The 27,200-nt window shown below is 69.8% G+C and overlaps 3 protein-coding genes across 7 annotated transcripts in view; all 3 read right to left on the reverse strand.

The window, feature by feature from the left end:
- Window positions 1–32: 32 nt before the first annotated feature.
- On the reverse strand, window positions 33–6,739 carry APEH (acylaminoacyl-peptide hydrolase). Its single transcript, XM_072875700.1, has 22 exons — window positions 6,482–6,739; window positions 6,282–6,390; window positions 6,075–6,201; window positions 5,868–5,949; window positions 5,680–5,755; window positions 5,415–5,557; window positions 4,894–5,031; window positions 4,729–4,820; window positions 4,587–4,627; window positions 4,393–4,514; window positions 4,148–4,208; window positions 3,947–4,041; window positions 3,808–3,859; window positions 3,648–3,736; window positions 1,536–1,677; window positions 1,328–1,405; window positions 1,175–1,255; window positions 1,007–1,095; window positions 727–917; window positions 550–652; window positions 370–476; window positions 33–291 (listed from the first exon to the last, which is right to left on the reverse strand). The coding sequence occupies exons 1-22, from the start codon at window positions 6,716–6,718 to the stop codon at window positions 153–155; spliced, it is 2,394 nt and encodes a 797-aa protein (XP_072731801.1). The 5' UTR covers window positions 6,719–6,739; the 3' UTR covers window positions 33–152.
- Window positions 6,740–6,786: 47 nt separating this feature from the next.
- Window positions 6,787–11,751, reverse strand: LOC140657933 (acylamino-acid-releasing enzyme-like). 5 transcript variants are annotated; one of them, XM_072875702.1, is made up of 22 exons: window positions 11,694–11,751; window positions 10,635–10,764; window positions 10,418–10,544; window positions 10,239–10,326; window positions 10,069–10,144; window positions 9,813–9,976; window positions 9,604–9,741; window positions 9,424–9,515; window positions 9,309–9,349; window positions 9,111–9,232; window positions 8,896–8,956; window positions 8,730–8,827; window positions 8,589–8,640; window positions 8,415–8,503; window positions 8,205–8,343; window positions 8,048–8,131; window positions 7,890–7,970; window positions 7,695–7,783; window positions 7,399–7,589; window positions 7,229–7,331; window positions 7,055–7,161; window positions 6,787–6,986 (listed from the first exon to the last, which is right to left on the reverse strand). In XM_072875702.1, the coding sequence occupies exons 1-22, from the start codon at window positions 11,703–11,705 to the stop codon at window positions 6,881–6,883; spliced, it is 2,190 nt and encodes a 729-aa protein (XP_072731803.1). In that variant the 5' UTR covers window positions 11,706–11,751; the 3' UTR covers window positions 6,787–6,880. The 5 variants fall into 5 exon arrangements, with proteins under 5 accessions (XP_072731803.1, XP_072731802.1, XP_072731805.1 ...); XM_072875701.1 differs by having other exon boundaries at window positions 10,635–10,785; window positions 11,694–11,723; XM_072875704.1 differs by lacking the exon at window positions 11,694–11,751 and adding an exon at window positions 11,559–11,676.
- Window positions 11,752–14,251: 2,500 nt separating this feature from the next.
- Window positions 14,252–27,200, reverse strand: part of BSN (bassoon presynaptic cytomatrix protein) — a 96,615-nt gene continuing 83,666 nt past the window's right edge. Inside the window, exons 5-12 of the mRNA XM_072875699.1 lie at window positions 20,106–26,729; window positions 17,241–19,356; window positions 16,189–16,931; window positions 15,747–15,840; window positions 15,481–15,624; window positions 15,229–15,283; window positions 15,046–15,142; window positions 14,252–14,523 (exon numbers count right to left, since the gene is read on the reverse strand). Of these exons, the coding sequence (XP_072731800.1) occupies window positions 15,243–15,283; window positions 15,481–15,624; window positions 15,747–15,840; window positions 16,189–16,931; window positions 17,241–19,356; window positions 20,106–26,729 (9,762 nt within the window). The 3' untranslated portion in view covers window positions 14,252–14,523; window positions 15,046–15,142; window positions 15,229–15,242. The remainder of the gene's footprint in view (window positions 14,524–15,045; window positions 15,143–15,228; window positions 15,284–15,480; window positions 15,625–15,746; window positions 15,841–16,188; window positions 16,932–17,240; window positions 19,357–20,105; window positions 26,730–27,200) is intronic.

Genomic DNA, 27,200 nt, shown 5'->3' on the forward strand with positions numbered 1-27,200 from the left:
ACAGGGTCTTGCACGTTTATTTAGCCCCAAACCCCAGTTCGCATCCCATCCTGCCCCAGGCTGCGCTCGCTCCGTCCTCCTCCGGTCCTGGTGTGGTCCCCAGGGCCGGCGGTCACCCCGGGGCTGGCACAGCCGCAGCGACACCGCGGGCACTAGGGGCTGTGCCGTCCCGGCCCGTCCTGCCGGGGCTGCCCCAGGTGCTGGAGGAGCCAGCGGGCGCAGTTTCCGAAGACGTCGGCCTCTGTCTCCACGCCGGCCAGCGCGTGGCCGCCCGCCGGGTACCACAGCAGCCTGCGGGGTGGGGTGGGGGATTCTCAGCCAGTGCCCTGGGGCTCCCTGCCCAGCCCCGTCCCCCTGCACCCCACTCACCGCACCGGCACGCCCCTGGCCCGCAGCACCCGGTACAGCTCCAGTGCCTGCGTGGGGCTGACGCGCCGGTCCCGGGCGCCCACGCACAGCAGCACCGGCGTCCGCACCTGCGGCACGGCCGGCAGTGGGTGCCCGGCACCCCACGCCCGGCACCCCGCACCCGTCCTGCCCCTGCCTTACCCGGGCCGCCTGGGCGATGGGCGAGCGCAGCAGCATGGCAGCCACCTCCTCGGCACGGGGCACCCGCTCGAAGGAGTAGGGCAGGCCCAGGGAGACGTAGCGCCTGCGGCATGGAGGTGGTGGCGGGTGCTGTGGGGACGCGGCACGGCACGGTACGGGGTGGGGGGTGGCACTCACCAGTCGGGGATGTCGGAGGTGCCCAGCAGCGCGGGCAGGTTGGAGACCGGGCTGCGCAGGGCGCAGGCTTGGTAGCGCTCGGGCTCACGGGCAAGGAGGTGGAGGGCGATGAAAGCTCCGTGGGAGCCAGCCAGCAGAGCCAGGCGGCGCGGGTCCAGGGGCTCGCTGCGCAGCGCCTGCTCCACCGCCAGCTGCACCCGTGCGGCACCCGCCATCAGCACCCCACCGGCAGCACCCCCCGGCAGCACCTCCCGGCACCCCCCGGCCCAGCACCCCTCACCTGGGTGTCCGCCACATCCTGCTCACCCACGCGGGCGAGCAGGGAGCTGATGCCAGCCTGACCAAAGCCCAGGGAGCCGCGGTAGTTCACTGGGGAGAGGGGGGCCATGGGTGCCGTGTCCCCGGCGGGGCACGGGGACGACACATCCCTGGGCTCCCCGGCACTCACCCAGGAGCACGGCGAAGCCCAGCCAGCACAGCGCGGCCATGCTTGGGCGCCAGCGGGCGTCAAAGACAGCGTGGGGGCCACCTGGGGCCGGCGGGGATGTCACCCAGGGTGCGACCAGGGCCACCGGGGCGTCCCCGCTGTCCCCTCACTCACCGTGGGGGCACACGACGAGGGGGTGCGGTGCTGTGCTCTCCGGTGGGCTCAGCAGCAGAGCCTCGAAGGCCTGGGTTCCTGTGCCAGGGAAGGGGTCCCACTCAGCACCCACCACCCTGGGCACCCGGCACCCTGCCCACCCCCCACACCCAAGGGTCCCCGACACCCAGGCGGCACCCAGGTGCTGCGGGGACCCCCGGGCGCTCACCGTGCGTGGTGGGGCTTTGCCCGCTGCAGGGTGGCCGGACGGTCAGGGTCTTCCAGGTGACACCAGGCACCGTCGGGGCATCCTCCACCGGCACCCAGCGAAGGGGCAGCTCCCGGCCTGCCGGCGGCAGCACCGCCACCACCTGGGGACGAGCACCGGGTGGCACCAGGGCACCCCTGCCCCAGGGCAGCTTGCCCCTGCCGGGGCGTAATCGGCCCCAATGTGCTCGCGGTCCCAGCTCTCCGGTGCTCTGCGGTGCCGTCCGGTGCTGTGCCGCATCATGCCGTGCTGTGCTGTGCCATCCCGTGCCATGCATGGATGTGCCACGCTGTGCCCGGTCATACTGCTCCGTGCCATGCTGTGCTTGTCCTTGGCCATGCTATGCTGTACCTGGCCTTGGCATGCTGGGCTATGCCACGCTGCACCGCTCCTGGCCACGCCAGGCTCTGCTGTGCCTTGCCACACTGTGCCACGCAATGCCATGCTGGATCTGGCTGTGCCACGCCATGCTGGGCTGTGCCACGCTGTCCTGAGCTGTGCCTGGCTGTGTCATGCCGTGCCACACCACGCCGTGCTGCGCCACACCACGCTTTGCCATGTGTATTGGGTTTGTGTGGCCAGGTTTTAGTAGCGGGGGCGGCTACAGGGGTGGCTTCTGTGAGAAGCTGCTAGAAGCTTCCCCCATGTCCAATAGAGCCAGTGCCAGCCGGCTCCAAGACAGACCCGCTGCTGGCCAAGGCCGAGCCCATCAGCGACGGTGGTAGCACCGCTGGGATAACGTATTTAAGAAGGGGGAAAAATCCTGCACAACTGCAGCCAGAGAGAGGAGTGAGAATATGTGAGAGGAACAACCCTGCAGACACCCAGGGCAGTGAAGGAGGAGGGCAGGAGGTGCTCCAGGCGCCGGAGCAGAGATTCCCCTGCAGCCCCTGGTGCAGACCATGGTGAGGCAGGCTGTCCCTGCAGCCTGTGGAGGTCCACGGTGGAGCAGGTATCCCCTGCAGCCCGTGGAGGTCCACGGTGGAGCAGGTATCCACTGCAGCCCGTGGAGGTCCACGGTGGAGCAGATATCCCCTGCAGCCCGTGGAGGTCCACGGTGGAGCAGATATCCACTGCAGCCCGTGGAGGGCCCCATGCCGGAGCAGATATCCACTGCAGCCCGTGGAGGTCCACGGTGGAGCAGATATCCACTGCAGCCCGTGGAGGTCCACGGTGGAGCAGATATCCCCTGCAGCCCGTGGAGGTCCACGCCGGAGCAGATATCCACTGCAGCCCGTGGAGGTCCACGGTGGAGCAGATATCCACTGCAGCCCGTGGAGGTCCATGCCGGAGCAGGTGGGTGCCCGAAGGAGGCTGTGACCCCGTGGGAAGCCCGCGCTGGAGCAGGCTCCCGGCAGAGCTGTGGCCCCGCGGAGAGAGGAGCCCAGGCTGGAGCAGGTTTGCTGGCAGGGCTTGTGACCCCCCGCGCCGGAGCAGTCTGCTCCTGAAGGACTGCACCCGTGGAAGGGACCCACGCTGGAGCAGTCTGGAGAACCGCAGCCCGCGGGAAGGCCCCACGTTGGAGCAGTTCATGGAGGACTGTCTCCCGTGGGAGGGACCCCACGCTGGAGCAGGGAGGAGTGTGAGGAGTCCTCCCCTGCGGAGGAAGGAGCGGCAGAGACAAAGAGCGATGGACCGACCGCAGCCCCCATTCCCCTGCGCCATGGGGGGAGGAGGGAGAGAAATCGGGAGTGAAGTTGAGCCCGGGAAGAAGGGAGGGGTGGGGGGAAGGTGTTTTAAAAGTTGTTTTTTATTTCTCATTATCCTACTCCAATTTGATTGGTAATAAATTAATTTTTCCCCAAGTCGAATATGTTTTGCCCGTGGTGGTAATTGCCGAGTGATCTCTCCCTGCCCTTATCTCGACCACGAGCCTTTCGTTATATTTTCCCTCCCGTCCAGCTGAGGAGGGCAGCGACAGAGCGGCTTCGGTGGCACGTGGCCTCCAGCCAGGGTCAATGCCAAAACCACGCCATGCTGCGCCTGCTTATGCCGTGCCACGCCACGCTATGCCCGGCTGCACACCGCCGTGCCGTATCACGCGGTGCCGCGCGGTGCCGGGGCTCTGCTCACCAGGCTGGGAGGGCGGTGCGGGGCCGAGCAGGTGGCCACCAGCAGGTCCCACTGGAGGGTGAGCAGCTCCCAGCACCCTTCGGGCAACCCTGGGGACGGAGAGCGTGCCAGCACTTACCGATGCTCGCCGGGGCACCACGGGCAGCCCGGCGCCACAAACCTGCGGTCAGGTTGGTGACGGTGGCCGCCTCCGTGTCCACGAGCAGCAGGTCCTGGGAGGGGGCAGAGCACAGACGGCCGTGTCACCGCGGGGCGCGGGGGCCGTGTCCCCATCCCCCTGCCCCATCCCCAGGGCTCACCGTGCGGCTCCGCTGCGGGGTGCCCAGCACGGCTCGCCGGCTGTCAGCCGCCCAGCACCGCAGCGGCAGCGTTTCGGTGTAGAGCCCGGCAAAGGCTGCAAACGGGGCAGGGCGCTGGTGAGACGAGACCGTGGGCACCCAGCGTGGCGGGGGTCCCAGCCCCGCGGCGGCGCCCAGCCCTGCCTGCTGTGCCACGCTCACCCTCTGTGGGCTCCCACACCACATCGAGCACCGTCACCGACTGCCTCGTTTGCCAGGTGAGCTGGGGAGAGCCAGTGGTCGGGGACAAGCCCCCACCAGGGAAACTGAGGCAGGGAGATTGAGGGACGAGCCCATCCCCCCGTCCCAGCCGGGCACGGTGAGAGGCTGTGACATCCTGGGCTGGGTCCTGCGCCAGCAGCACAGGGTGGCACAGCCATGCCCGGTGCCCGCAGGGCCCTGCTCACCATGCGCAGCTGCAGGCACTGCCGGTGGGGTCCCCCCAGGCCCCCCTGCAGGTAGAGCAGGCGCCGGCCATCGGGGCTCAGCCGGGGGGAGCAGGCGGCACCACACTCAGCTGACAGCAGCTCTGTGGGCGGCAGGGGGTCAGCAACCCGGGACCCCCGGGACCCAGGGCACCCCCCGTGTCCCCGGTGCTCACCGCAGTGCCCACCGGCCAGGTCCAGGTGGAAAATCCCCGACCTGGGGAAGAGGCGTGGGTCAGGCTGGAGCCCCACGGCCGTGCCGAGCCCCCGGCACAGGGCGGGCATCCTGGCACGGCGCTGGGTGCCGGGGGGACTCACCTCCTGTTGGAGCAGGCGCTCAGCCCTAGGCGGAAGGGCTCGTGCCACCAGCCCACGAACACCACACCGCGGTCATCCGGGGACCACAGGGCCTGTGCAACAGCCGGGCTCGTCCCACAGACCCAGGCTGGCCCCCCCAGGGCTCTCCCTGCACCCCGTCCTGACCTGGCCAGGGGAGAGGTGCTCCGGGACCCCCTCCAGCACTGAGAGGCTGCTGCTCTCCAGGTCCAGGGCGCAGAGGACGGGCACGCTGCGGGTGCCCAGCGCCTCCCCCCAGTCCTCGCGGTACACGAACCGCTCGCCCTGTGGCACAGCCCTGTCAGCCCCACGGCCCCAGACATGGGGCTTCGTGCATGGCCTGCTCGTGGGGTGTATGGCATGCTCATGGGGTGCACGGCGTGCTCATGGGGCACGTGGCATGCTCACAGCATGCATGGCACATTCACAAGGTGCAGAGCATGCTCATGGGGCACATAGCATACTTATGGGGGGCACGGCACGCTCACGGGGCACGTGCTGCGCTCACAGCGTGCACAACACACTCCCAGGGTGCACAGCACGCTCATGGGGTGCACAGCACAGTTATGGGGTGCACACAGCATGTTCACGGGGTGCACAGCACGCTCGTGGGGTGCACAGCTCACTCATGGGGCGCACAGCTCACTCATGGGGCACATGGCACCCACCTCTTCATCCTCATCCTCCTCTGCTGGCCTGGCTGCTCCCAGCACATCCCAGGGGCAGGGGGGCCGTGGTTTGGGGCGGCTCTTCTCGGCCACGTAGAGCAGCCGCTTCTCCGAGCGGGACCAGGCCAGGCAGGCGAAGGGCCCTGGCACAGCGAGAGGGTGCCAAAGCGTAGCCTGGCGCAGGCACAGCTGGGCACCGGCCAGGCACCAGGGCCACCAGCCGTGCCGCCCTTGCCCGGGCAGGGGGTGTGGGGAAGGGCCCTACCCTCCGTGTAGACCTCCCCGTGCTTCCCCAGCGCTGTGAGGTCCACGCTGTGGCTGCGCCCACCGCTGTCCCACACCTGGGGAGATGGGGGTCAGCACCGGCACACCATGGCCGCGGCACCCACCGCCCCGTGCCGGTGCTCCAGCCGCCCCGGTGAGCCCCGAGGCTGCCGCGACAGCCCACGTTACCTCCAGCAGCTCGTGGCCCTGCCGCGGGCAGCGGCTGAGCACGGCACGGTACTGCCCCGTGGGCGAGTCCTGGCTGAGGAGCCTGAGGGCAGGAGGGCGGGAGGCTGCGGTGAGCGGCACGCTGCAGGCACTGGCCATGCCGTGGGCACCAGCCATGTCACGGGCACCGGCCACACCACCCCATCCCGCAGCCCATCCATGCCGTACTGGTTGTGGATCTCGGCGCTGAGCGCTGCTCGGCTGACAGCGAGGCCGCCGCTGCCCGTGTGCCGCAGGCTGTAGTGGCGGCTGAAGCGCAGGAGCCGGCGGCGGGGCAGGTCGGGCCGGCTGCACTCTGCGGGAGGGGGCCGTCAGTGACCCCTCGCAACGGCCCCGTGGGCCGAAAGCGCCGGGGTGGCCGAGCCTGCAACTCACCGGTGTAGAGCAGGAAAGTCTGTCCCCCCGCGGTGGCCCCGAGGGCGGCATGGGTGACGGCAGGGAACCGGCTCAGCTCCCGGTAGCAGGCAGCGGGGCCGCCGGCCGCCTGGGCGGAGGAGGCAGAGGCACGCTGGCGGGGGGCGAGCTCACCCCTCTGCCTGTGCCCACGCCGCCAAAACGGGGCTGTGCCCACCCACGCGGCCCCCTCGGGCCCCCTCGCCCACCTCTGCTCCCCGCTCGGTCCCCGAGGCCATGGGGCCTTGCTCCGCCGCGCTGGGCCGCCGGCGCCTGCCGCTCGGCAGCGGGCGGGCTGCCAAGGCATGCGCGAGCAGCCTGGCGCGAGGGGCCTGGCCAGCGCCGGCCCTCCAGCTGCCCCGCGCCGCCCACCGCGCTGCCCACCGAGCCCGTTCACCCTCTGCCGTGCCACGCTGCATCCCTGGCAGCGCAAGCGCCGACCCGCACGGGAGAAGGAACCAGTGGCCACGAGCCCCTGGGGCACGGGGAGCAGAGGCGACGCTGGTGCCGGCACCACCGTCGAAGACGCATGGGGTGCTGAGCTACATCATTTATTGGGGGCCGGCAGCGGCAGGGGGTCGTTAGCACCGCAGGTGCTGGAGCAGCCACAGCACCATGTTCATGAAGCCGTCGGCTTCAGCCTCGACGCCGGCCAGCGCGTGGTTGTTCCCCGGGTACCAGAGCAGCCTGGGGGGGAGAGGGGGGTGAGCGCCATGTCCACACCCCCCCACCCGGGCACCCAGCACCTCGCTCACCGCGTGGGGATCCCCCGGGCCTTGAGGGCACGGTAATACTCCAGCCCCTGCTTGGGGGGCACGCGCCGGTCATCCTCCCCCAGCATCAGCAGCACGGGCGCGCGGACCTGCAGGAGCGGCACAGCCTCAGCGCTGGCACTGCTGGTGGGGACGGGGACGGGGATGGGGACGTACCCGGTCGACGTAGCGCATAGGTGACTTGTGCAGCATCTCCGTCCACTGGGCCGGGTCCGGCAGTGTGTCGGGCGCGTAGGGCAGCCCTGTCTCCGTCAGGCACCTGCGGGCGAGAGGGACGGGGGCGCGTGCAGGGCCAGGGCGGAGGGGGCCGGGGCGGCGGTACTCACCAGTCAGGGATGTCAGTGGCAGCCACCATGGAGGCGATGTTCACCACGGGGTTGCGGACCACGCAGGCGTGGTAGGTGTCGGGGAACTGGCCGAGGAGGTGGCACGCCAGGAAGCCCCCGTGCGAGCCACCCACCAGTGCCACCCGGCTGGCGTCCAGCGACTCCTCCTGCAGCACCCGCTCCACACAGAGCTGCCACCACGGGGGACACCCGCTGAGGCAGCTGGCCCCGCTTTCCCTCCTTGGGGGTACCCGCGGGAGTACCGGGTGCCCCAGGACTGCACGCCGGGGCCATACCTGCACGTCGCACACATCCTGCGTGCCCACGTTGCCTGGCAGGGAGGCCACGCTGTCCTGGCCGAAGCCCAGCGAGCCGCGGTAATTTACTGGGGGGTGGGGGGGAGGCATCAGAGCCCTTCCTGCCCCGGCCCTGGCCCCACTGCGGGCACCGTGCCACCCACCCAGCAGCCCCGGCCCGCAGGCATCGCTCACCCAGCAGCACGGCAAAGCCCACGCGGCAGAGCGCTGCCGGGTACAGCATCCATCCGGCCGTGAAGACGGAGTGGGGACCCCCTGTGAACGGCAAAGGCAAAGGGGGGTGACGCTGCCTGGCCGGGGCAGGGGCACAGCGGTGGGGGGCAAGCTCTTACCATGGGGCATCACGACCAGGGGGGGCTTCTGGGCAGCAGGGCCCTCGCTCGGGCGCAGCAGGATGGCATCGAAGTCCAGGCCCCCTGCCGAGGCGGGGTGGGGGTGTCAGGGCTCAGCGAGGGCGGCGGAGCCCAGCCCGGCCCCGCGGGCACTCACCGTACTGGGGGTGCTCCTGCTCTGGCGGGGGCTGCAGGGTGCGGATGCCCCAGCTGATGCCGGGCACGGGGGGTGCGTCCTGCAGGCAGACCCACCGCGCCTGCGCCTCCCAGCCGGCGACGGGCAGGACGGCCACTTTCTGCGCAGGGAGAGGCGTCGGTGCCCGCACCGAGGGGCTGGTGGGCGCTGAGGAGGGGGGCGTCACCTTACCAGCGTGGGGGGGCAGCTAGGGGTGGAGAACCTGGCCACCAAGATGTCCCGGTCGATGGTGAGGACAGACCAGCTTCCCTGGGGAGCATCTGGGGAGGAGGGGGGGTCAGACCCCCAGGCGTGACCCTCTCCCCAGCCCTGGCACCGGCACGGCCCCGCCGGCCTGGCACTCACCGGCCGTCAGCGAGGTCGTGGCACCCGTCGCCGTGTCCACCACGAACACGTCCTAGGGGGACGAGGGCAGAGTCCAGCGGAGCCCTGACCCGGCCCGGCCCTGCCACGTCCCCCCTGCCGTCCCGGCACAGCAGCCCTCACCTGCTGGCTGCGCTGGGCCGTATCCAACACGAGCCTGCGGCTGTCGGCCGTCCAGCACAGCCCCGGCAGAGCGCCGCAGTAGATGCCCGGAAAGGCACCTGTAAGGAGAGCGGCAGTGCTCAGCATCCCCCCGAGCCCCTCTCGCCGCCCCCAGGGCTGTACTCACCCCACGCCTGCCGCGGCACGGCCTCCAGCACCGTGCTGGTGTGCTTGGTGTACCAGTCGTACTGCAGGAGACATGGCACGGGACGAGTTTTGCAGGGTCTCAGCCTGCCCGTCCCCATGGCAGCCCGGGGAGGGGGCACCACTGCCCTCCTGCCAGCCCCCGCCCCGGCACGGGTGCCCCGGCACCTTCCCGGTGCTCCCCCCGGTGCTGCTCACCATGCGGAGGCGGCTGCACTGCTGGTGGGGGCCCAGGGCATCGTTCTCCAGGTAGACGATGCGGCAGCGGTCGGGGCTGAGCCGCGGGGACCACACGGCCCTGGTGTCCTCAGAGAGCAGCTCTGTACGGGCACGAGGGGATGGTGAGGGGCTGCAGGGAGCCGGGGTGCCGGCGAGGCTGGGGCGCGTGCCGCTCACCGCATCTCCCGCCCGTCAGGTCCACGTAGAAGAGTGCCGACCTGCCGGCAGAGACGGGTGTTACCGCAGGGCCGCGGGGCCTGGCTGTGGGGCGGGGTGTCCCACGGGGACTCACCGGCGGTTGGTGCAGTGCCGCAGCCCCAGGCGGAAGGGCTCGTGCCACCAGCCCACGAACACCACGCCAGTGTCACCGGGAGACCAGAAAGCCTGCGGGGAGGGGGGGGGGGAGCGGTTCAGCCTGCCGCTGACCCCCGAAACTGCCCTGCTCTGGTTCCCCAGGGCACCCCGTCCTGACCTGGCCGGGAGAGAGGTGCTCCGGGATGCCCTCCAGCACGGAGACACTGCTGCCCTCGATGTCCAGGGCGCAGAGGACGGGCACGCTGCGGGTGCTCAGCGCCTCCCCCCAGTCCTCGCGGTACACGAACTGCTCGCCCTGCGGCACAGCCCTGTCAGCCCCACGGCCGCCCCACCGGCCCCCCCCGGCCTGGGGCGGGGGGACCCCACCTTGAGGGGCGTGTCATCCTTCTTGGGGCACCCCACGTCCTCGTCGGAGGCGCCCAGCTCGGGGGCCTTGCTCTGGAAGAAGGACTCGGCCTTGGGACGCTTCTTCTCCGCCACGTAGAGCAGGTGGGTCTCCGAGTGCGACCAGGCCAGGCAGCCAAACTGGTCTGCAGGGGCGGGTCAGACACCAGCCACCCCGTCCCCAGGACCCCAGGTCCCCCCAGGACCCCACGTCCCCTGGCGTCCCTCGTCCCCTCACCGTCGTCGTAGACGCTGCCGTGCTTGTCCAGCGCCGTCAGGTCGATGCTCTTCACCTTGCGGTTCTGATCCCAGACCTGGGGGCAGAGATGCCGGGGCGGCCCCGAGCCGCAGCGTGGACCCGGCCCTGAGCCCCAGCGTGGATCCGGCCCCCCCCGGCCCCCTCCTCACCTCCAGGAACTGCTTCTCCTTCTCCTTGCCCGGGACCTTGCGCAGGACGGCCTTCAGTGCCCCGCTGGGGGACTCCCGGCTCAGCAGCCTGCGGGCGGGTGGGCGCCCGTCACCCCCCACCATCGGCACCCCGAGGGGACACCGGCGCGGGGGATGGGATGGGACGGGATGGGACTCACTCGTCCTTGATCTCAGAGCAGGTGCCAGCGGGCCCCGAGTAGACGACGGAGGCCCCGTCGTGGAAGATCAGGTACTGGCGGCAGAACTTGACGTTCTCGGCCCGCGCCAGGTCCCGCTGCGACCACTCTGCGAGGAGCACGGTGAGGACGCCCGCCGCGTCCCCACCGGGCAGGCGGAGACCCCCCGACAGCCCCAGGGCCCGCCCCATCCCCATACCGGTGTAGAGGCTGCAGTACTTGCCCCCGTACTGGGTGGTGACGTCGGGGCCGAGGCAGGCGGCGCTGAGCCCCGGGTGCCGGCTCAGCTCCCGGTACAGCTCCACCATCTCCTCCGTGCTCGGCAGCACCTGTGGGACCCGCTGGGCTGGCTGGGGGTGCAGGGCCGTGCTGGGGCGCAGGGGGGCAATAACCGGGGAGCGGCGGGGCACAGGGGCAGTTACTGGGGCACCAGGTACGTGGGGGGGATTAGGAGGGTAGCGGGGGCAGTTACTGGAGTACCAGGGGTGCGGAGCCGGGACAGTTTTACCGGGGGGCACTGCCCGGGGGTGCGCCGCCAGGGCAGCTACTGGGGTGTAGGTGGGGTGCAGGGCTCCGGGACAGTCACTGCAGCGCCGGGGCAGGACTGGGGTGTAGAGCTGGGGCAGTGGCTGGGGTAGCAGTGGGGGGGGTGCCAGGGGGCACTTACTGGTACCCTAGGGGGGATCAGGAGGGTACTGGGGCAGTTACTGCGGGGGGCGGGGCCGGGGTTCCGGGGCAGTGCCGGGGGTGCAGAGCCGGGGCACTTACTGGGGTACGGGGGGCGGGAGGGTGCCGGGGTGCAGAGCCGGGGCAGTTACTGGGGTACGGGGGGCGGGAGGGTGCCGGGGGCACTGGGGTGCCGGGGTGCAGAGCCGGGGCACTTACTGGGGTACGGGGGTGGGAGGGCGCCGGGGCAGCTACGGGGGACGGGGGCAGCCCCAGGGATGCGGAGCCGGGGCAGCTACTGGGGTACCGGTGGGTACGAGAGTACCGGGGGCAGTTACGGGGTACATGGGGGATCAGGAAGGTGCCGGGGGCAGTTACTGCGACAAGGGGGCAGCCCCGGGGTGCGGAGCCGGGGCAGTTACCGGAGCACCGGGGGCAGGCGGGTGCCGGGGCTCACCGGGCGGGGCGAGGAGGGGGCAGTGCCCGGGACGGGGCTCCCGGGGCGGCAAAGAGGGGGCGCGGGGCAGGGCGGGCGGGCGGACTCCCGGGGCAGTGACGTCACCGGACCCCTCCCCCCCCCGCAGCCCCTCACCGGCGGCTCCATGTCGCGGCGGCGAGGCGGGGCGGGGCCAGCGGCAGCACTTCCGGGACGGGGGCGGGGCCGGCGGCGTGCGGCACCTCCCATTGGCTGCTGCGCTCGGGCAGCCGCCCGCGCTGCGGCGCCCCCCGGTGGGCGCGGGCGGCGCCGCGGGCGGAGGCCTCGGGGCAGGGGCCGGGGTCGGCGCCTCTCCCCGGCCCGGCCCGGCCCCGCTCTCCGCCGGCGGCCGCTCCAGCCCGGAGACACCGGTTCACCCGCGGGCCCCCGTCCGAGGCCGTACCCAGGGGCTAGGGCGCGGCCCCGCAGCCTCTGGGCCGCCCCGCAGTGGCTTCCCCAGCAGGTGTCTGCGGCACAGGGGCTCCGTGTGCAGGCCGGGGGGACCGGGCCCTTGGGGCCCACAGGGACCCCCCAGCCCAGCAGCCCGGCCGGGGGGGGGGGGGGGGCGGGAATCGGGCCCTTGGGGCCCAGAGGGACCCCCCCGCCCAGCAGCCCCGGGTGCCGGCCGTGGAGCCCGCGGGAGCTTGGTGCCAGCCAGGCCCGCAGGGCTCCCAGCCCGGCCGCCCCCACCGTGCCGGGGGTCCACGCCCCCCCCGCCCCTCTCGCCGCAGGCAGGAAGCGGGGCCAGTCCGGGGTTTGTGTCAAGTCCTTTTTATTCTGTTCCCACAGAAACACCTGGTGAGGGGGCAGCTTCTGGGAGGGAGTCACGACACAGCGGCGGGGGCGGTACGGCACGGTACGGCACGGTACGGCACGGTACGGGGTCACTACGGGTGGCACAGAGCACAGCAGACACGCACACCGTCACAATGTTCAGAGGGAGCGCACCCGGCATCGCACTTACCGCTGGAAACGGCACCTGGCCGCGCTCGGCCCTTCGTCGTTGCATGCTCCGTCCCCCCGCCCCGGCCAGCAGACTGCCGCGATTCGGGCTGGGGGCCCGGCCCCGCGGGGTGGGCGCGGAGGCGAGGTGGCGGATGCGCTCGGGCGCCAAGACGGGCCCCGGCGGGGGTCTCGGTCCCGCGTGCGATTTACACACTGTACAAGTATTTACAGCGCGAGGAGCGGCGGGGGCCGGGGTCCCGGAGGAGGAGGCACCCTCAGGCTATGCACTTGTCATCAGCGGGGGGAGGCGGTGGGGGTGCGCAGGGCTGGGGTTCTCCTCCGTGGGGCTGCCCCACGGGAGCGCTGCGCTCCCCCCCATCCCACGGCCTCCGGCCTTTCCCCTGCCTTGGGCTCGGGCAGAGCCCCCTTGCCAGGGACCTGCCGCAGAGCGTGGGCTTCCCACGGCGACCGGGTCCTCGATAACAAGTGCATAAATCTGCTAAGAGCTTTCAGTACAGCGATGGACTGATGGAAAAGAAAAAAAAGTCCAGGCAAAGAACAGCAAGCACTGAAAGGCAGGTGGAACCGTGCAGAGAAGTAGCAAGCCATGCTCTACGACGGGACAGACGGTCACGGGCGCTAGGGCTGCCCTTTGGCAAAGTGGCCCTCCGTGGGTCGAACATGCCACGAATTCATACGCACGGGTGGTGGTCGATAAAGAGTAGTTACCGGGTCGCTTGGTGGCACGCTTTGCAATGAAACCCTTAGGCGCGACATTGAACTGATTAGCTATTCACAGGTCTTGTTCTGGAGTCGTGTTATTTCGTTGCATAGAACATCAGGCGGGGGAGCGGGTGGCTGCCGCCCGCCGTGGGGGGCACTGGGGGGTGCCGCCGGCACGGGGAGGCAGCGGGGCCCGGGCAGCGTGCGGCTATACGCTGGTAAGCCCCCTCCTCGGGCTGCCTTCCTCCCCCCCGCCCCGGGGAACCCCCTCCTGGCGGGGCAAGCGGGCTTTGGCCGCTGGCCACCGCGCCGGCCCTCCCCGTGTCCCCGCAAAATGGCTTGAGAAGGACTTGGATTGCACAGTAAGAGGAAGGATACTGCCGGAGGCAAAGCTCTCCTGATCTTGTTCCACGGGATTTGTGCTCTTTTGTAGCCTCCTGCACTCTATTGCTTCTACAGACGACAGCCCGTGTGCTAACTCATCGCACAAAGCAAAGAGGGAAGAGGATTTGGTAGAAAGATTTAAAAAAAACCCCAAAACCAAAATAAAATGAACCCAGAGAAACTGAGAAAAAAGGACACCCCCCCGACAACACCCCGTGCCCCCCCCCGGTGCGGATGAGGTATACACAGAAATCAAAGTGGGATGATTAAGGCTGTTCTTGAAAGAAAAGGGGTGCCCGGCGGTGGGCGCGCTGGCTGCGTGGCGAGGGCGAGCGCGGCCCTTTCAATGCTTCCAATGGCTTCGGGGCGGCACCGTGTGCCGGGACGCGTGCCCGGCCGGCGGCCACGTCGGCAAAGGCAGGCTGTGACGCCTGTCAGAGTCCTATGGCCTCGTATTTCGGTAGTGAAACAGTGTTAGGTCCTAGCTGACGCGCTCCGGGGGCTCCCCAGGGGGGCCGGGAGCGGGCCGCAGTGCAGGGGGCACGGGGATGGCCCCGGCGGGGCGGATGGGGTCGGGAAGGAGGAGCGGCGCCCACGGCGCTCAGCCCTCGGCTCGCGGGGGGGGGGGGGCGGAAGAAACCTATGAAGAGGCCAGACCTGGGGTTCGGAGGGAGCAACTCTGCGTATAATCTTGAGAAAGGGCCGCGGCCCACCTATGGGGCCTGACCTAACGGTCTGGATCAGGCCCGTCCCCTCGGGGCAGCCGCCGGGGCTCGCCGCGTGCCGCGCTGGAGCTGCTCGCCAGGCGTGGGGGGCACCTGCCCCGGGGCATCTGCCAGGCCCCTGCTCGGCTGCCGTTTGGTCCAGCATCCAGGGATCGCCCTGCTTTCAAAAGCTTGCAAGAGACAGAGAAAGAGGCGTTAGCCTGAGCGGCGATGTCCCCGCGGAGGGGACCCTGCTGAGCGGCAGCACCGGCCCGAGCGAATGGGCGGCAGCAAGCCAGAGGCACTGCCGGCAGAGCAGCTGCTGCCGCCCCCGCGCTGGACGGGCTCCCGGCGCAGAGCTCGGGCCGCCCAAACCTTCCCCGCAAACCCAGGGTCCGCACCAGCATCCGCGTGGCATCGGCCCACGCGGCGCTGCCGAGACTGGGGAACAAGGCCGAGGCCCCACGCCGTGGCTTGGGGCTGGGGCTCGGGGACGAGGAGGGGGATGAGCGGCCCAGTGCAAACGGGATGGGGCTGCACCGTGGCCTTCTCACTCTGGGGGCCGGGAGCGTGGCAGGGCAGCGCTCAGTGGGTGCCAAGGGGACGGCGGTGCTGTGGAAGCCCCGGGGACGGCACGCCGGAGGGGACCGGTGTGCCGGAGGGGACTGACGCGATGGAAGAGACCGGTGTGTGGCTGTGCCCTGGACGCTCACCGTTATACTCAGAGTCTGGCGCCGCGTGCTGAATTCACTGGCTTCTTCATAGGTTTTTCCACTGCAACAACTCGATCTCCACTTGCTTCCCAAACTCCTGTGGCGGGAAGGAGCGGGAGGGCGTCGGGCGCGGCCGGGGCAGGGAGAGCCCGCGGCGCAGCGCGCGGCGCCAGCTGCACTCACCTTGTGCCGTTCTCTCACCAGAAAGAAGTGAACTTCTTGCCGAAAGCTGACACCGCTGCGGGGAAGGCGGGAGAGGTGTCAGCACGGCGCAGCCGCCCTGGCCGCCCGCCTCCCCAGCCCCCAAACCGCTGGTTTTGCCCCAAACCGTGGGAGCGACGCATCCCGCCGCCTGCTCCCGGCCACCCCCGCGGCACCCGGCCCCGTCTCGGTGCAGAAAAGCATCGCTGCCCCGTCCCTGGGAGCAGCCCTCACCTTCAGTCAGTTTGCCTGCTTGTTCCGCTGCCCCCCCCGGCAGGATTTTGGAGAAAACGCTCTCTCCTTCCGCCCCGGGCTGCCCCGTGGCTGCCCCGGTGGGACCACGCGGCCCAGCCGCCCTCGGACCAGCCTTGCCGTCTGCTTGGGGACAAAGCGAGCCTCTGTTAGCGGGGGACGGGCCCGGCCGGGGGGCTTGGCCAAGCCCCCGGGGTGCCAGGCAGCCGGCGCGGCAGGGACGGCACCGCGCCACCGGGGCCACTGACCTGCTGCTCCCAGGGGCTGTGCCGCGGGCGCTCTCCCTGGCTGCTGTGGCACTTTTGCTGCGGGTTTGGATGTGTCCGTCTGCTCTGCTTTCGGCTGGAACAGGGAAAACAGCTCTCAGGGTTTGCCCTCCTGGCAGGTGGCCCGGGCCGGGAGGCGACACTGAAACCCCCTGACGCTGTGGGAAAACGGCCCCGCAGCCCCAAAAGCGGCAGGAAGGGATCCAGGGCACAGGGGTGTCCCCTCCCAGGTCCCCTCGAGGGGACGGGCTGCTCCTGCGGCACCCAGGGCCAGCCACGGTGGGCACACAGGTGGGACACGCCTTGCCCCACAGCTCCCGTCCCCAACCCTTCCCCTGCTAGCCCTTGGCCTCGGCCAGCTGGGCTGGTCCCTGGCAGAGCCGCGGGCCGGGGAGGCAGCCGAGCCGGCCGAGCCCCTACTTACCGCCGGTGCTGGGTGCCCGCCCGGCTGTGCGTGGAGCGTGGCCGGTGCCTTCCCTGCCACCTGGGCTGGCCCCGGCTGCTGCTGCGGTGGCCGGGACGATGGGGGTCCCTGTGTCCTGCCCCTGGCCTCGGGCTGCGCCAAGGCCGCCGGCTGGGCAGCCTGCCGTGCCGCCGGCTGCTGCCATGCCGCCTGCTGCCCTGCCTGCTGCTGCCTGGCCGCCGGCTGCTGCGGGTGTGCAAGGGGCTCCGGCTTCGGTGCTGGGGTGGCCGGCCCGTGTGGCTGTGGGGGCTTCTGCGCCTTGGGAGGCTCGGCGCCATGGTGGTGAGCGGTGGGGCGGGACGGCGGGGTGTACTCGGAGGAGCCGGGGCCGTAGGGCGCAGGCGCACGGGGCTCGGGCTGCTGCGCCTTCTTGGGGGTGGCCGGCGGACCGTGGCCACGGGGCTCGTGGCGGCCGGGCTCCCGCGAGTGCTGCTTGGCTGAGCGGCGTGGGGGCTCGTCGCCGGCGTGTCGGGAGGTGCCGGCGTGGCGCCCGTACTCCCCGTGGTGCCGGTGCTCGCGGTGCTGGGGGTAGTCGTTGTGCTGCCACGGGTCCTCATCAGGGGGCTCGTCGTAGTCGTGGTAGGTGTGTTTAACCGGGGGTCTCTTCTGTGAGGAAGAGTGGCCACCGTAGTGCCTGACCCTCTCCGCCCGCGCCTCCCTGGGCTTATCAAACCAGTCTGTCTCCTCCTGACCCAAATGATAGGCTTCGGAAACCAAAAACAAACCACAGTCAATCTTTCACTCAGGGCCGCCCGGGTGGAAGCCATGCAATGAGGCGGGAGAGGCAAGCAGCGGGCACGCGCGTGGGGGACAGCCCGTGCCGGTGGGGATGGGACGCGGCACGGTGTGGCGGGGCACCGCATGGGACCGGCTAACACCAAACACCCGGGGTGGGGGGGAGGAAGGCACGTGTCAAGCAAACTGAGGTGGTGAGAGTGTCTCTGCGTACGAGCGGACGGGCATGCCCCGAGGAAGCGCCATGCTCTGGGGTGGTCACCACGGGGAGCCGTTACCTTCGCTGTCCGAGACAACGCAATGGGCGTCGTCCATGCCGTAGCCCTCCTCGTGCTTGTACGAGTGACTCCTTGGCACGTCTTTGATGTGCTCTTGCACATCAGGCAACGAGTGGCTGGAGCAGAACTGGGAGCAGGGGTCCCCCGCCGACTGGGGGCCGGGCCCCCCCGTGGCACGCGACCCCCCCACCGCCTTCCCCAGGGGGCTGACGGGGCTCTCCTCCTCCGAGGGCTGTGTGCGGATGGGTGCCCGCCCGCGGCTCTGGCTCATGCCAAGGGACGAGGGCTTGGAGCCGCCTTTCTGGGAGCGCTCTGCGCCCTCCCGCTCGTAGGACTTGCTCCGGCCGCCCGCCTCACGGCCAGAGGACTTTTCCACCCCGTAGCCGGAGGAGCGGGTTCTGCTGCTGGTGGAGTAGACCCGCTCCTCCTCGTCCACCAGATCCCGGCTGGAGACACCGTAGTACTTCTGCTGCTCGTAGACGTTCTTCTTCAGGCCATAGGTGATCTCCTCCTGCAGCTTCTTGGCCCTGGAGGCCACGTTGCTGCTACTGACCGGGGTCGTCACCGCATAGGAGGCTAAGTCCGACTCCACGTCTTTGGCTTCTTCGATGGGGGAGAACTTGGAGATCTTCTGCTCCATGCCCTGCTTCCTGTGCTTGCTGCGCTTCGAGGAGACAGCGGGTGCCAGGTTCTTGGACGAATGCTTCGGCAGTGCCGCACCGGAGCCATGCTTGTCCGGCCGTGAGGAGTGCCGGTACTCACCATCCCCGTAGTAGTAGGACGAGCCAGCGGAGCTCCCTGACACCCTGCCATTGCTCTCCGTGCCCCGGTGGTAACTGTTCTTTCCTCGATGGTCGGGGCCATGGTGGTCGTAGATGTCCTCCTCAGACTCCTCCTCGGCTCTGGTGTAGCAGCAGGGCCGGCTGGAGCCCTCGGCGTCCCCCAGCTCGCTCTTCTCTCTGCCGTGGCGGCTGTCGGTGGCCGTGCCCACTGGCTCCGCTTTCTGCCCCTCCACCGCTGGGCTCTCCTTGGTGAGCTCACTGATGTCCTCGATCATCACGTAGTTACGGGGGATGTTCTGCTCCAGGCTGGTGTAGAGGGACTCGGAGGAGAAGCTGGCTGAGGGGCCCTGCACTGCGCTAGCTCTCTCGGCCGGCCGGGCCTCGGGCGCCTTGTACTGCTCATAGCCGCTGCTCACCGTCGCGGCGCTGAAGGTGACATCGGGGACGGCAGAGGAGCTGGTGGCCGCACCAATGACCTCGTAGTTGGTGGGGATCTTCTGCTCCAGGTCAGCCAGCGAGGTCTGCCGTGGCTTCTGGTGCCCACCAGCCATCTCCGCCGGGCTCTGGAAGAGGGCAGGCTGTGCCGCCGGCACAGCGGCCACGCCAGCGAAGGCGCTTGGGGCTTGGTAGGGGTTTTGGGGCCGGAAGCCTGGCTGGCCTGGGGTGCCCAGCTCCGGGTACACGGCGCTGGGGGCTGGGAAGGTGCCGGGTGAGGCGAAGGCGGGCAGCGGGGCTGCTGGCAAGCCGTCCTGCGAGGTGCTGGCTGCGGGGTACTGGGGGGGCTGCAGGCGTGCCGGCGGGAAGGCGGCGGGGCCCTGTGGGGCAGGGTATGGGTAGGCGCCGTAGGAGGCGGTGGCAGCGGCGAAGTCGGGGTACTGCCCGGTGGTTGCGGAGCGCAGGCCGGCGCCGTCGTAGGCGGCGAGGCGCAGGCTGTGCAGCTCACTGTCAGACAGGTAGTCGCGGCGGTCCCCGGGGCAGCGCAGGTAGGGGTGGTCCCGCCCGCCCCCCCGCTCCTTCAGCAGCGACTCCTTGCGCTGGGTGATGCCCAGCTCCAGGTACTTCAGCTTGGCGTCGATCTCCTTCTCCTCTTCATCCAGCTCCGCCTGCTTCTTCCGCAGCTTGGTGGCCTCATGCTCCACCAGCTTCAGGTCGCGGTCCAGCTCCTTCAGCAGGCTCGCCTTGGTGACTGGCGCGGTGGCCTTGGGGGCCAGGCTGCTCAGGTAGAGCTGGGGGGCAGCTGGGCTGGCCAGGGGGACGTGGGGCTCCTCGGGCGGCGGGCTGGGCAGCGTCCGCTTCACCTTGCGCACCAGCGGGCTCGACTGCAGCCCCCCGACCTGCAAAGCCAAGGGACACCTGGTCAGGAGCGCGGGCAGGTGTCCCCCCATGTCCTCCCCGAGCATCACGGAGCTCCTCCCGTGCCCCGGGGTTGCAGCGAGGTGGCCCGCCGTGCACGTGTCCCCCCACGCACCGAGGAAGCGGCGTTTATGTAAAAGCACAATAAATAGGATGGAAGTAACAGGCAGGGCGCTTTCCGTGAGTAATTACCGGGGGTGGCAGACAGCCAAGCGCCGGGCCGGCCGCGTGCACGCCGCTGCCTGCCGCAAAAACTGCTTTCTGTCCTCGGGTGCTTGGCAGCGGGGCTCAGGGGAGCGGCTGGGGGCTGCTGCTGCCCCGGGAATTGCCCTGGGGCTCTTCACGGGGCGTTTGGCAGCCCAAGGCAACCGCAGCGTGTGGGGGAAAAGGTGGGAGCGAGAGCCACCGCGACCTGAAATGGAGCCGTGCATGGCGGCTGCTCCCTGGGAAAGGAGGGGGACCTGGCCGGGGCAGGGGGCAGCCCTGATCCTGCCACCCGGCAGCACTCCTGCCCACCGACGGGCTCGTGCAGCCCGTGGAGCTCCAGGGCCTCCCGCCGGCTTTGGTGCACGCGTCCGTGCCCACCAGCTGCCATCAGCTGCGGCGGGAAGCCAGCCTTTTAAAATATTAATTGCCGCGGCGCTAACGAAGCGCTAATGAAACCAAAATGTCCCAAGGGGCCTCCTGGGGCCGTTCCCCGAGGGAAAGGTTGTTCCCCGCGCTGATGTACCTGGGTGCCAGGGAGCAGCGGGTGCTGGTAGAGGGAGAACCTGTCCTTGCCGGCCTCCTCGGCCGTGGGGCTGATGGGCTTGGGGTCGGAGAGGGAGCGCTGCATGGTCTTGATGGGGCGCGGCAGCGTCTGCTGGCGCTGGGCCGAGTCGGCGAAGTGCTTCTGCGGGGGGACGTGAGCCTTGTTCAGCCGCTCACTGGTGGCGAAGGAGGACTCCAGGAGGCGGTGGGGGGAGGGGGAGACGGGCGAGTAGAGGACCTGGGGAGAGCGAGGCGGCTGGCGGGTCACCAGCTGGGAGAGGGAGTCGGCCGGCAGATGGGACTGGTAGCCGATTTCCAGGGGGTCCGGCTTCTTCTTCTCAAACTTGCCCAGGGTCTGCTGCCGGACGGCGTGGGGGTCCAGGGGGCCCGTGCTCACCATCTGGATGTTGGTGGAGTAGGGCGGGATGGTGGTGGGCACTGTCAGCTGGGGGACCACGACGCCGGGCTGGGGGGCTGGCTCCGGCTCCGTCTGGCAGGCCAGGCTCTCACCCCGCTGCGTCTTCTCCGGGGCCGAGATGTACTTGACAATCTCCACCCGGGGGTCATGGGTGGTGATGTGGATGGAGGGGGAGACGCGGAGGAGCTGGTCAGGCTCCGTCTGCACCGAGCAGTCGCTGATGGTCTGGATGCCCACGCTGGCCGTGCCGCGGGCCGCCCCCTCCGGCTTGCCCTCAGCGCCAGCCTCAGAATGCCGCGAGGGCCGGGAGCGCCGGCGGCGCACAGGCTGCTCCCACTCCCCGCTGTCCTCCTCGTCTGTCTGCACGCTGCAGTCAGCGCTGCGCCGTGCCCGCCGCCGCCGCGACAGCAGGTACCGCTCCTCGCTGTCCTCCTCATCTGTCTGCACGCTGCTGTCTGCCGTCTTCCTCGCCGTGAAGGCCTCCCGGGCCGCCTCCTTCTCGTAGGCATCCCGCAGCCGCGGCATCGAGTTCCTCTTCTTGATGCCCCGGCTGGGCTCCCAGGGCTCCTCGGCTTGCAGCGACATGTCCGAGGCCGAGCTGCTGAGCGGCCGCTGTGGCGTGGGGTAGCGGGGACCGGCGGGCCCCTCTGGCAGTGCCTCGCCCGACGGGGGCCACACCTGCCCGTTGTGCGGGGGGCCCCGCGGTGCCTCGGCGGGCCCCTCGGGTGGGCGGGCGGTGGGCTCGGTGGGCGCGGGGAAGGTGCTCTTCTGCCGCTTCTGCTCCTCCAGCTGCTGCTGCAGCTGGTGCTGGAGCTGGTGGATGTGCTCGAGCTGGAGGCGCTGCTGGGCGAGCTGCTCCCGCTGCAGCGCCAGCTGCGCGTGCCGCTCCTCGTGCTGCTGCTGCAGCACCTGCTGCTTGATGCACTGCAGCTCCTGCAGCTCCCGCTGCACCAGCAGCTGCTCCTTCTCCCGGTGCCGCTGCAGCTCCGCACGCTCCCGTTCCAGCTCCTCCTGCAGCCGCAGCTGCCGCAGCTTCTCCAGCTCCACACGCTCCCGCTCCAGCTGCAGCACGTGCTCCTGCTGCTTGCGCTGCCGTTCCTCCTCCCGCTCCCGCTCCTCCCGCTGGGCCCCGTCCAGCAGCGGCTTCGGCACCGCGGCCGCCTGCCCGCCCTCCTTGCCGGCCACCGGCCCCTCGGCACGGGGAGCAGTCCCCGCTGTCTCCGCTCTCTGCAAGCCACCGGTGGGGGCAGCGGGGGCTTTCGGAGCGGGACCAGCACCCGCCGCCACCGCCGCTGTGCTGACGGGCTTGCCCAGGTAGACAGGCGTCTCCATCAGCGAGGCCGCCGGGGCTGGCCGGCCAGGGGCCGGGTAGCGGTAGAGGCCCTGTGCTGCCAGCGGGACACGGGGGGTGACAACTGGCAGCCTGGCCAGGCTGGCCAGCGGGACCGCCGCCACACCGCCCGGGCTGTAGGGTCTGTACAGCCTGCGCAGCATGGGCCGCAGCACCGAGGCCGGCTGGGTGGTGATGGGCAGTGTGGAGGCAATGGGCGTGTTGATGGTGGAGTAGATCATGCCGTCGGCGGCCCGCACAGTGGCGGTGGAAGGGAACATCTGCCGGACAGCACCCACGCGGACGCCGGGGACATTGTACTGCGCCAGGCTGCCGAAGCCCTGCCGCGCCTCGGGGAAGGTGGGGTTGTATATCCCGCCGGGTTTGGGGGGCGCGGGGCCCTGCTGCTGAGCCGCCAGCCCCGCCGCACCCCCTGGCCCGGCGCCGGGGCCGTAGGGCAGCAGGTCAGGGCCGTTGGCGTGCCGGCCCCCGTACTGGTCCATGGAGTTGAGAGCGGCGCACATGCGGCTGATCTCGCGCGCTGTGGTGGCACTGTAGTGGGCCAGGCTGGACTCCTGGAAGCTGGCCAGGTCCCCCCGGGGCGAGAAGCGGTAGTCGGAGTAGATGTTGGAGGCCGAGCTGTACCTCCGCATGGGGAGCGGATGGCCCAGCAGCTCGGCCGGCTGGCGGAGGTCGGAGAAGGAGCCGTACTGCAGCCCCTGGCCCAGGTAACCCCCCTCGGCAAAGCCCACGCTGTAGGAGTGCTTCATGGTGCTGAGGTCCACGGCGGCATCGCCTGCCGGGGACGGGAAGGGCTGATCCCCCTTTGTGGGGTAGTAGCTCATCCCGATTTCAGAGAGGTTTGTGTCTGACATGGAGGAGTACAGGCGGCCAAAGGTGCCGGCGGGATAAAACTTCTGCTCCTCGTAGAGCGCGGGTGCCGGGGCTGGTTGCTCCTGGTAGGGGAAGGTCTCCGGCAGCTCCGGCTCTCTGCTGCCATAGAGGGGCCCGCTGGCTTTCCGGCCGGGTGCCGCCACCTCCCCGGCTTTCTTCTCCGGCATCTTGGAGGTGGGGTTGAAAGCGCCGGTGCAGCTGCTGCCGAAGGGGAACTTGTAGACCACGTCGCAGCAAGCCACCTGGCTCTCCGGCTTCACGCCCGTGAGGTCCAGCACGTTGGCTGGCGGCTCCTCCTTCAGCACTTTGGTCACCGGGCCAGCTGCCGCCTCCTCCATCTGCACCATCATCACCTGGGACTTCTTGCCGCCCAGGGCGAGGAGAGGACTCTGGCTCTTCAGCTCCACCGGCACCGCCCGGTACAGTTCTGAGCCCGGCTCCGGCGGGAAGGGCTGCGGGAGGCTGACGACGTTCTGCGCCCCGCCGGTCTGCGCGATGAGCACGTCCTTCTTCACCATCTGGCCCGGCACGCCGTACCTTGCAAACTTGGTCTGGGGGGCAGCCGCGGGCTCGGGCTTGCCGCCGGCCACCCCGCCGGCTCTGACAGCGGCCGTCTGGACACCCTGCTCCACCTGCTTCACCTGTGCCAAGCACACCGGGCTCCCAGTCCCCTGCCCAAAGTCCACCCGGCTCTGGAAAGGGTCTCCGTAGACCACAGGCTGCTTGGGCTGCGAGAGGAGCATGGGGGAGGCGATGGCCAGGCCGGCGGTGCTGGCTGCCGCGATGATGGCATGGGGCTGCTCCTGGGCGTTGAGGTTGATGATCAAGGGCTGGATGGCCGTGGACTGCCGGCTCGGGATGTGGTCCAAGGTCAGGCAGTACTTCCTGGCCTCTGTGGCCAAGGAGGTTAGATCCATGCCTTGGTCCGTTATGATGATGGGGGCGGTCTTCAGCGCGGTCCGTAAGTCCACGGCGTTAGTGCTCGGTGCCTTGGGCCCTGGCTCGACCCGGGATGTGCCGGGGACGGAGGAGATGCGGCAGAGGGAGATGTTTTCCGCCGGGAGCGCGCCCCAGCTGTACAGCCCCGCGATGCCGTCGGCGGCTGAAGTCACAGCAGGTGCCTTCTGGGCTTGCTCCTTCACCGGCTGTGCCCTGATGTAGGCACCCGGCGGCTGCTCCAGCTCTGGCACCTGGCTGTAGCCATGTGCCGGCAGCTGCCGGCTCAGCCTGGTGGGGGACGAGGTGGGGGACGTCGAGGAGCCAGAGCTGGCCGGCTTGGTTTGGCTGGCCGCGTCGGCCGCCAGCGTGATCAGCATGAAGGGGGCGTCCTGCGAGGAGGGCTGCCGAGCAAGGCGCGGTGAGCCCGCCCGGTGCGGCGTCTGCGTCCCCTGTGCCACCATGGGGGATGAGGCGGTGGGGCCGGCGGCGGGACCCTCGTAGGCGAGGAGGGGGCTCTGCGTCTGCGTGGAAAACTCTGCCGTGGCCTTTGCAGCGCGGGTGGGACTCTGCGTGGGGGAGGTGGGCGAGAGCGGAGGGCTGGAGCTCTTGAAGAAGGGGTACGTCTTGGGCGGCGGGGGCTTGCTGTCGCTCGCGGACGGGAGCTTCTCCCTGGCTGTCTGCACGCTGATCTCCACTGCCGCCTTGCTTCTGCCGGCGTCCTCTGTCTGTGAGCCGTAGCTGACGGTGCTCTTCACTGGGCTGTAGCTTCTGGCGGCTACTGACGGGGCCTCCGGAGCTGAAGAGCTGTAGCTCCGTGGTGTGCTCCCGGGGCCGCTCGCCACCGCTGTTGTCACCGCACTGGTGCCTTTGCCGTAGGCGTAAGGAGGGGCGGCAGCCTTAGGTGCCGGGCTGGGTGCTGCTGGGGTGCTCTGGAGCTTGGCCAGGTCTTGCCCCTCTTTCGCAAAATGCTGGGTGACCCGGACGTCAGGAATGGCCTTGCCTGCGCTGCTGTCAGAGGCGGCAAAGGAGACGGGAGCGGAGAGCTGCGTGGGGCTGGTGCCGGGGGTGAGCGGACCGCCGTTCTGCTTCATCAGGTCGGCGTAGGCGCTCTCGGCGTTGAGGAAGCGCTTCTCCTGGTACGCCTCCTCCTGCCCCTTTGCCTTCTCTCCCTGCTCAAGGGCCAGGTCGAAGGAGGAGGACTGGTGCATCCTGGAGATGCTCTGCGAGGTCTGCAGGATCTCCTCGTAAACCGCTCCCGCCTTCGGCAGGGCGCTCGGATAGCCAGGCTGGGAGGGGTGCGTGGGGCTGCCGTCGTACCGGTACTCCTCGGCGTACTGGTACTCGAAGCCATTCTGGCCCTCAGTGCCGCGATAGCCAACCTGCTGGTAGGCGCTGCTGTAGGAAACGTCCGGCTGGGACTGCTGGACCTGCTGCTTCTGCATCATCTCCGCCTTCCTCATCATCTCCTCGTAGGCTTCCTCAGCGCTCTTGAGGGGCTTGCTGGCAGGCTGGCTGGGGCTGCTCTCCCCCTTCTCCGTCGGGGAGTACAGTGACATGAAGGTGGGCAGGTTGTACTCGCTGCCCGACTTGTACAGCTTGGAGGCCACAGCGTCGAAGCTCTCGGCCTCCGAGTCGACGGAGGGCGAGTACTCAGAGCAGGAGGAGCGGTGCAGCTCCTCCATCTCCGCCGCCTGCCGCAGCTCCTCGGTGGGGGAGGCATCCTCGATGGGGGAGAGGTTGCTGGGGGGGGTTTTGGAGCGCTCCCTCCTCCGCTGGGCCCTCAGCTCCTCCTTGTCACGCTTGGTCTTGCGCGCCGTGCTCCGGATGCGCTGCTGCTCCACCTCCCGCATCTTCTCCTGCTCCCGCAGAAGCTCCTCTTCCTCCCGCAGCTCCTCCTCCTCGGACGAGTCCTCGATGGTGGGCAGCAAGGGGCCATGCGAGCGGTGACGAGCCTTCCTCTGCTGCTTCACCTCCTCCAGCCGCTGCCGACGGCTGGGGCTGCTGTCACTGTCCTCCTCCAGGGAGGAGATGGAGGTGGGCGAGGTGCCCGAGGTGTAGCTGGGTGTTGTGGCCGGCAGGGTGGAGGAGTACTCGCCCCGGGAGCGCTCCTCGGGGGAGCCCGTCAGGCTTTCCATCTCCAGCTCAGGCTCCCGGTCCAGGCTGGCGTCTGCCTCCTGGCCCATCTCCATCTCCCGGCCGTAGCCGGTCGTGCTGTTCAGCTCGATGGTCTTGAAGCGCCGCAGCCCCCCCTGGGCCGTGCTCAAGTCATCGCCCTCCACCGCCTCCAGCTCCTTCCTCTCCTCCTTGTACAGGCTGCTGGGGCCGTGCGACAGGCGCCGCTTGGCCGACGCTGGCTCTTTGCCCTTCTCTGCCTCGGCCTTCTGCCCGGCTTTGGGGACGCCGTACTTGGCGCGCCCGTAGCCCTCCTCCTCCTCCTCCTCGAGGTTGTCCTCCTCTGCGCTCATCTCCAGGATCTGCCTCCGCATGAACTCCTCATCGCTTGCCTCCGCCTCCCGGCCCGTGGGCCGGGGGGGCACTGGGGAGATGCCCCCCTCGCTGCTGTCCTCCACGTAGTCGTGCCGCAGCTTGCTGCCGAACTCGTCCGAGGACTCTGCACTCTCCCGCCGCTCCCGCTGGTTCTCCCACTCCAGCGAGTCCTCGTCCTCCTCCAGGATGTCCTCCAGCTCCTCGTCTGAGTCGAAGGCTTCGGGGGTGATGGAGAGGTACCGCGGTCGCTGCCGCTGCCGCTGTTCCTCCCGTGGCTCCTTGCCGCGCTCGGCGGGCTCCGGCGGGGTGCCCCGGCCTTCCAGGAGGGGCCGCATGCTGCTCTCCAGCTTGGTGAGCTCGGAGGGGCTGGGGGGGCTCTGCCCGGCCAGCCCGGTGCCGCTCAGCTTCTCCTCCTCCTGCTGCACCAGGCCGGTGATCTCGCTCTGCGAGCTGGAGATGCCGTCGGAGGAGTAGCCGGTGTCGCTCAGGCTCTGGGGGCTGCGGGACAGGTCCGGGGGGTAAGGCTTGCTCCCGTCCTGCAGGCGAGGGAGAACACAGCGTCAGACCCGGGCAGCTGCTCCCCCTGCTTCCCCCCACATCCTCCCCTGGGGAGCACCCAGAAGGTCTGGGCAGTTTTGGGAGCCAGGCCAGCATGAAGGCTGGGGGCCGCCCCGTGTCCCCCCCAGTGGCTCGCCAGCAATTTGTCTGCACGCTAACGAAGGCAGGTGACGGAGTGTGCTGCAAGCAGGGGATGGCACAGCAAACATCCTTGGGGGCACAGGCATTGTGGGACTCATAAACATGTTTAAAAAACGGGTCCCGTCAGCGTTATCTCCCCAATAACTAACACGAGAAGGCTGTCTCATAGCAATATCAATTTTTTTACTACCCGCTACTTAGAGAGCCAGTGGTGGCCGAGCCCAGCTGTAAGCCCTGGGGTACCGATGGCTGCACGCCCTTCCCTGGGGAAGGGGTGCGAGGGCAGAGCTGCCTGCCGCTCTCCCCAC

The sequence above is a fragment of the Ciconia boyciana genome, chromosome 11, assembly GCF_034638445.1.
Source record: "Ciconia boyciana chromosome 11, ASM3463844v1, whole genome shotgun sequence".
NCBI classification, from domain to species: domain Eukaryota; kingdom Metazoa; phylum Chordata; class Aves; order Ciconiiformes; family Ciconiidae; genus Ciconia; species Ciconia boyciana.

Coding starts and splice junctions, on each gene's coding strand:
- LOC140657933 (XM_072875701.1), bottom strand. Junction 8,504..8,588: donor CACGACCTCGCTGACGGCCG/GTGAGTGCCAGG, acceptor CCTCCTCCCCAG/ATGCTCCCCAGGGAAGCTGG. Junction 7,971..8,047: donor CCTGGTCGTGATGCCCCATG/GTAAGAGCTTGC, acceptor TGCCGTTCACAG/GGGGTCCCCACTCCGTCTTC.
- APEH (XM_072875700.1), bottom strand. CDS start 6,718: ATGCAGCGTGGCACGGCAGAGGGTGAACGGGCTCGGTGGGCAGCGCGG. Junction 6,202..6,281: donor GACTTTCCTGCTCTACACCG/GTGAGTTGCAGG, acceptor CCCCTCCCGCAG/AGTGCAGCCGGCCCGACCTG. Junction 4,515..4,586: donor CCTGGCCGGTGGGCACTGCG/GTGAGCACCGGG, acceptor TGCCGCCCACAG/AGCTGCTGTCAGCTGAGTGT.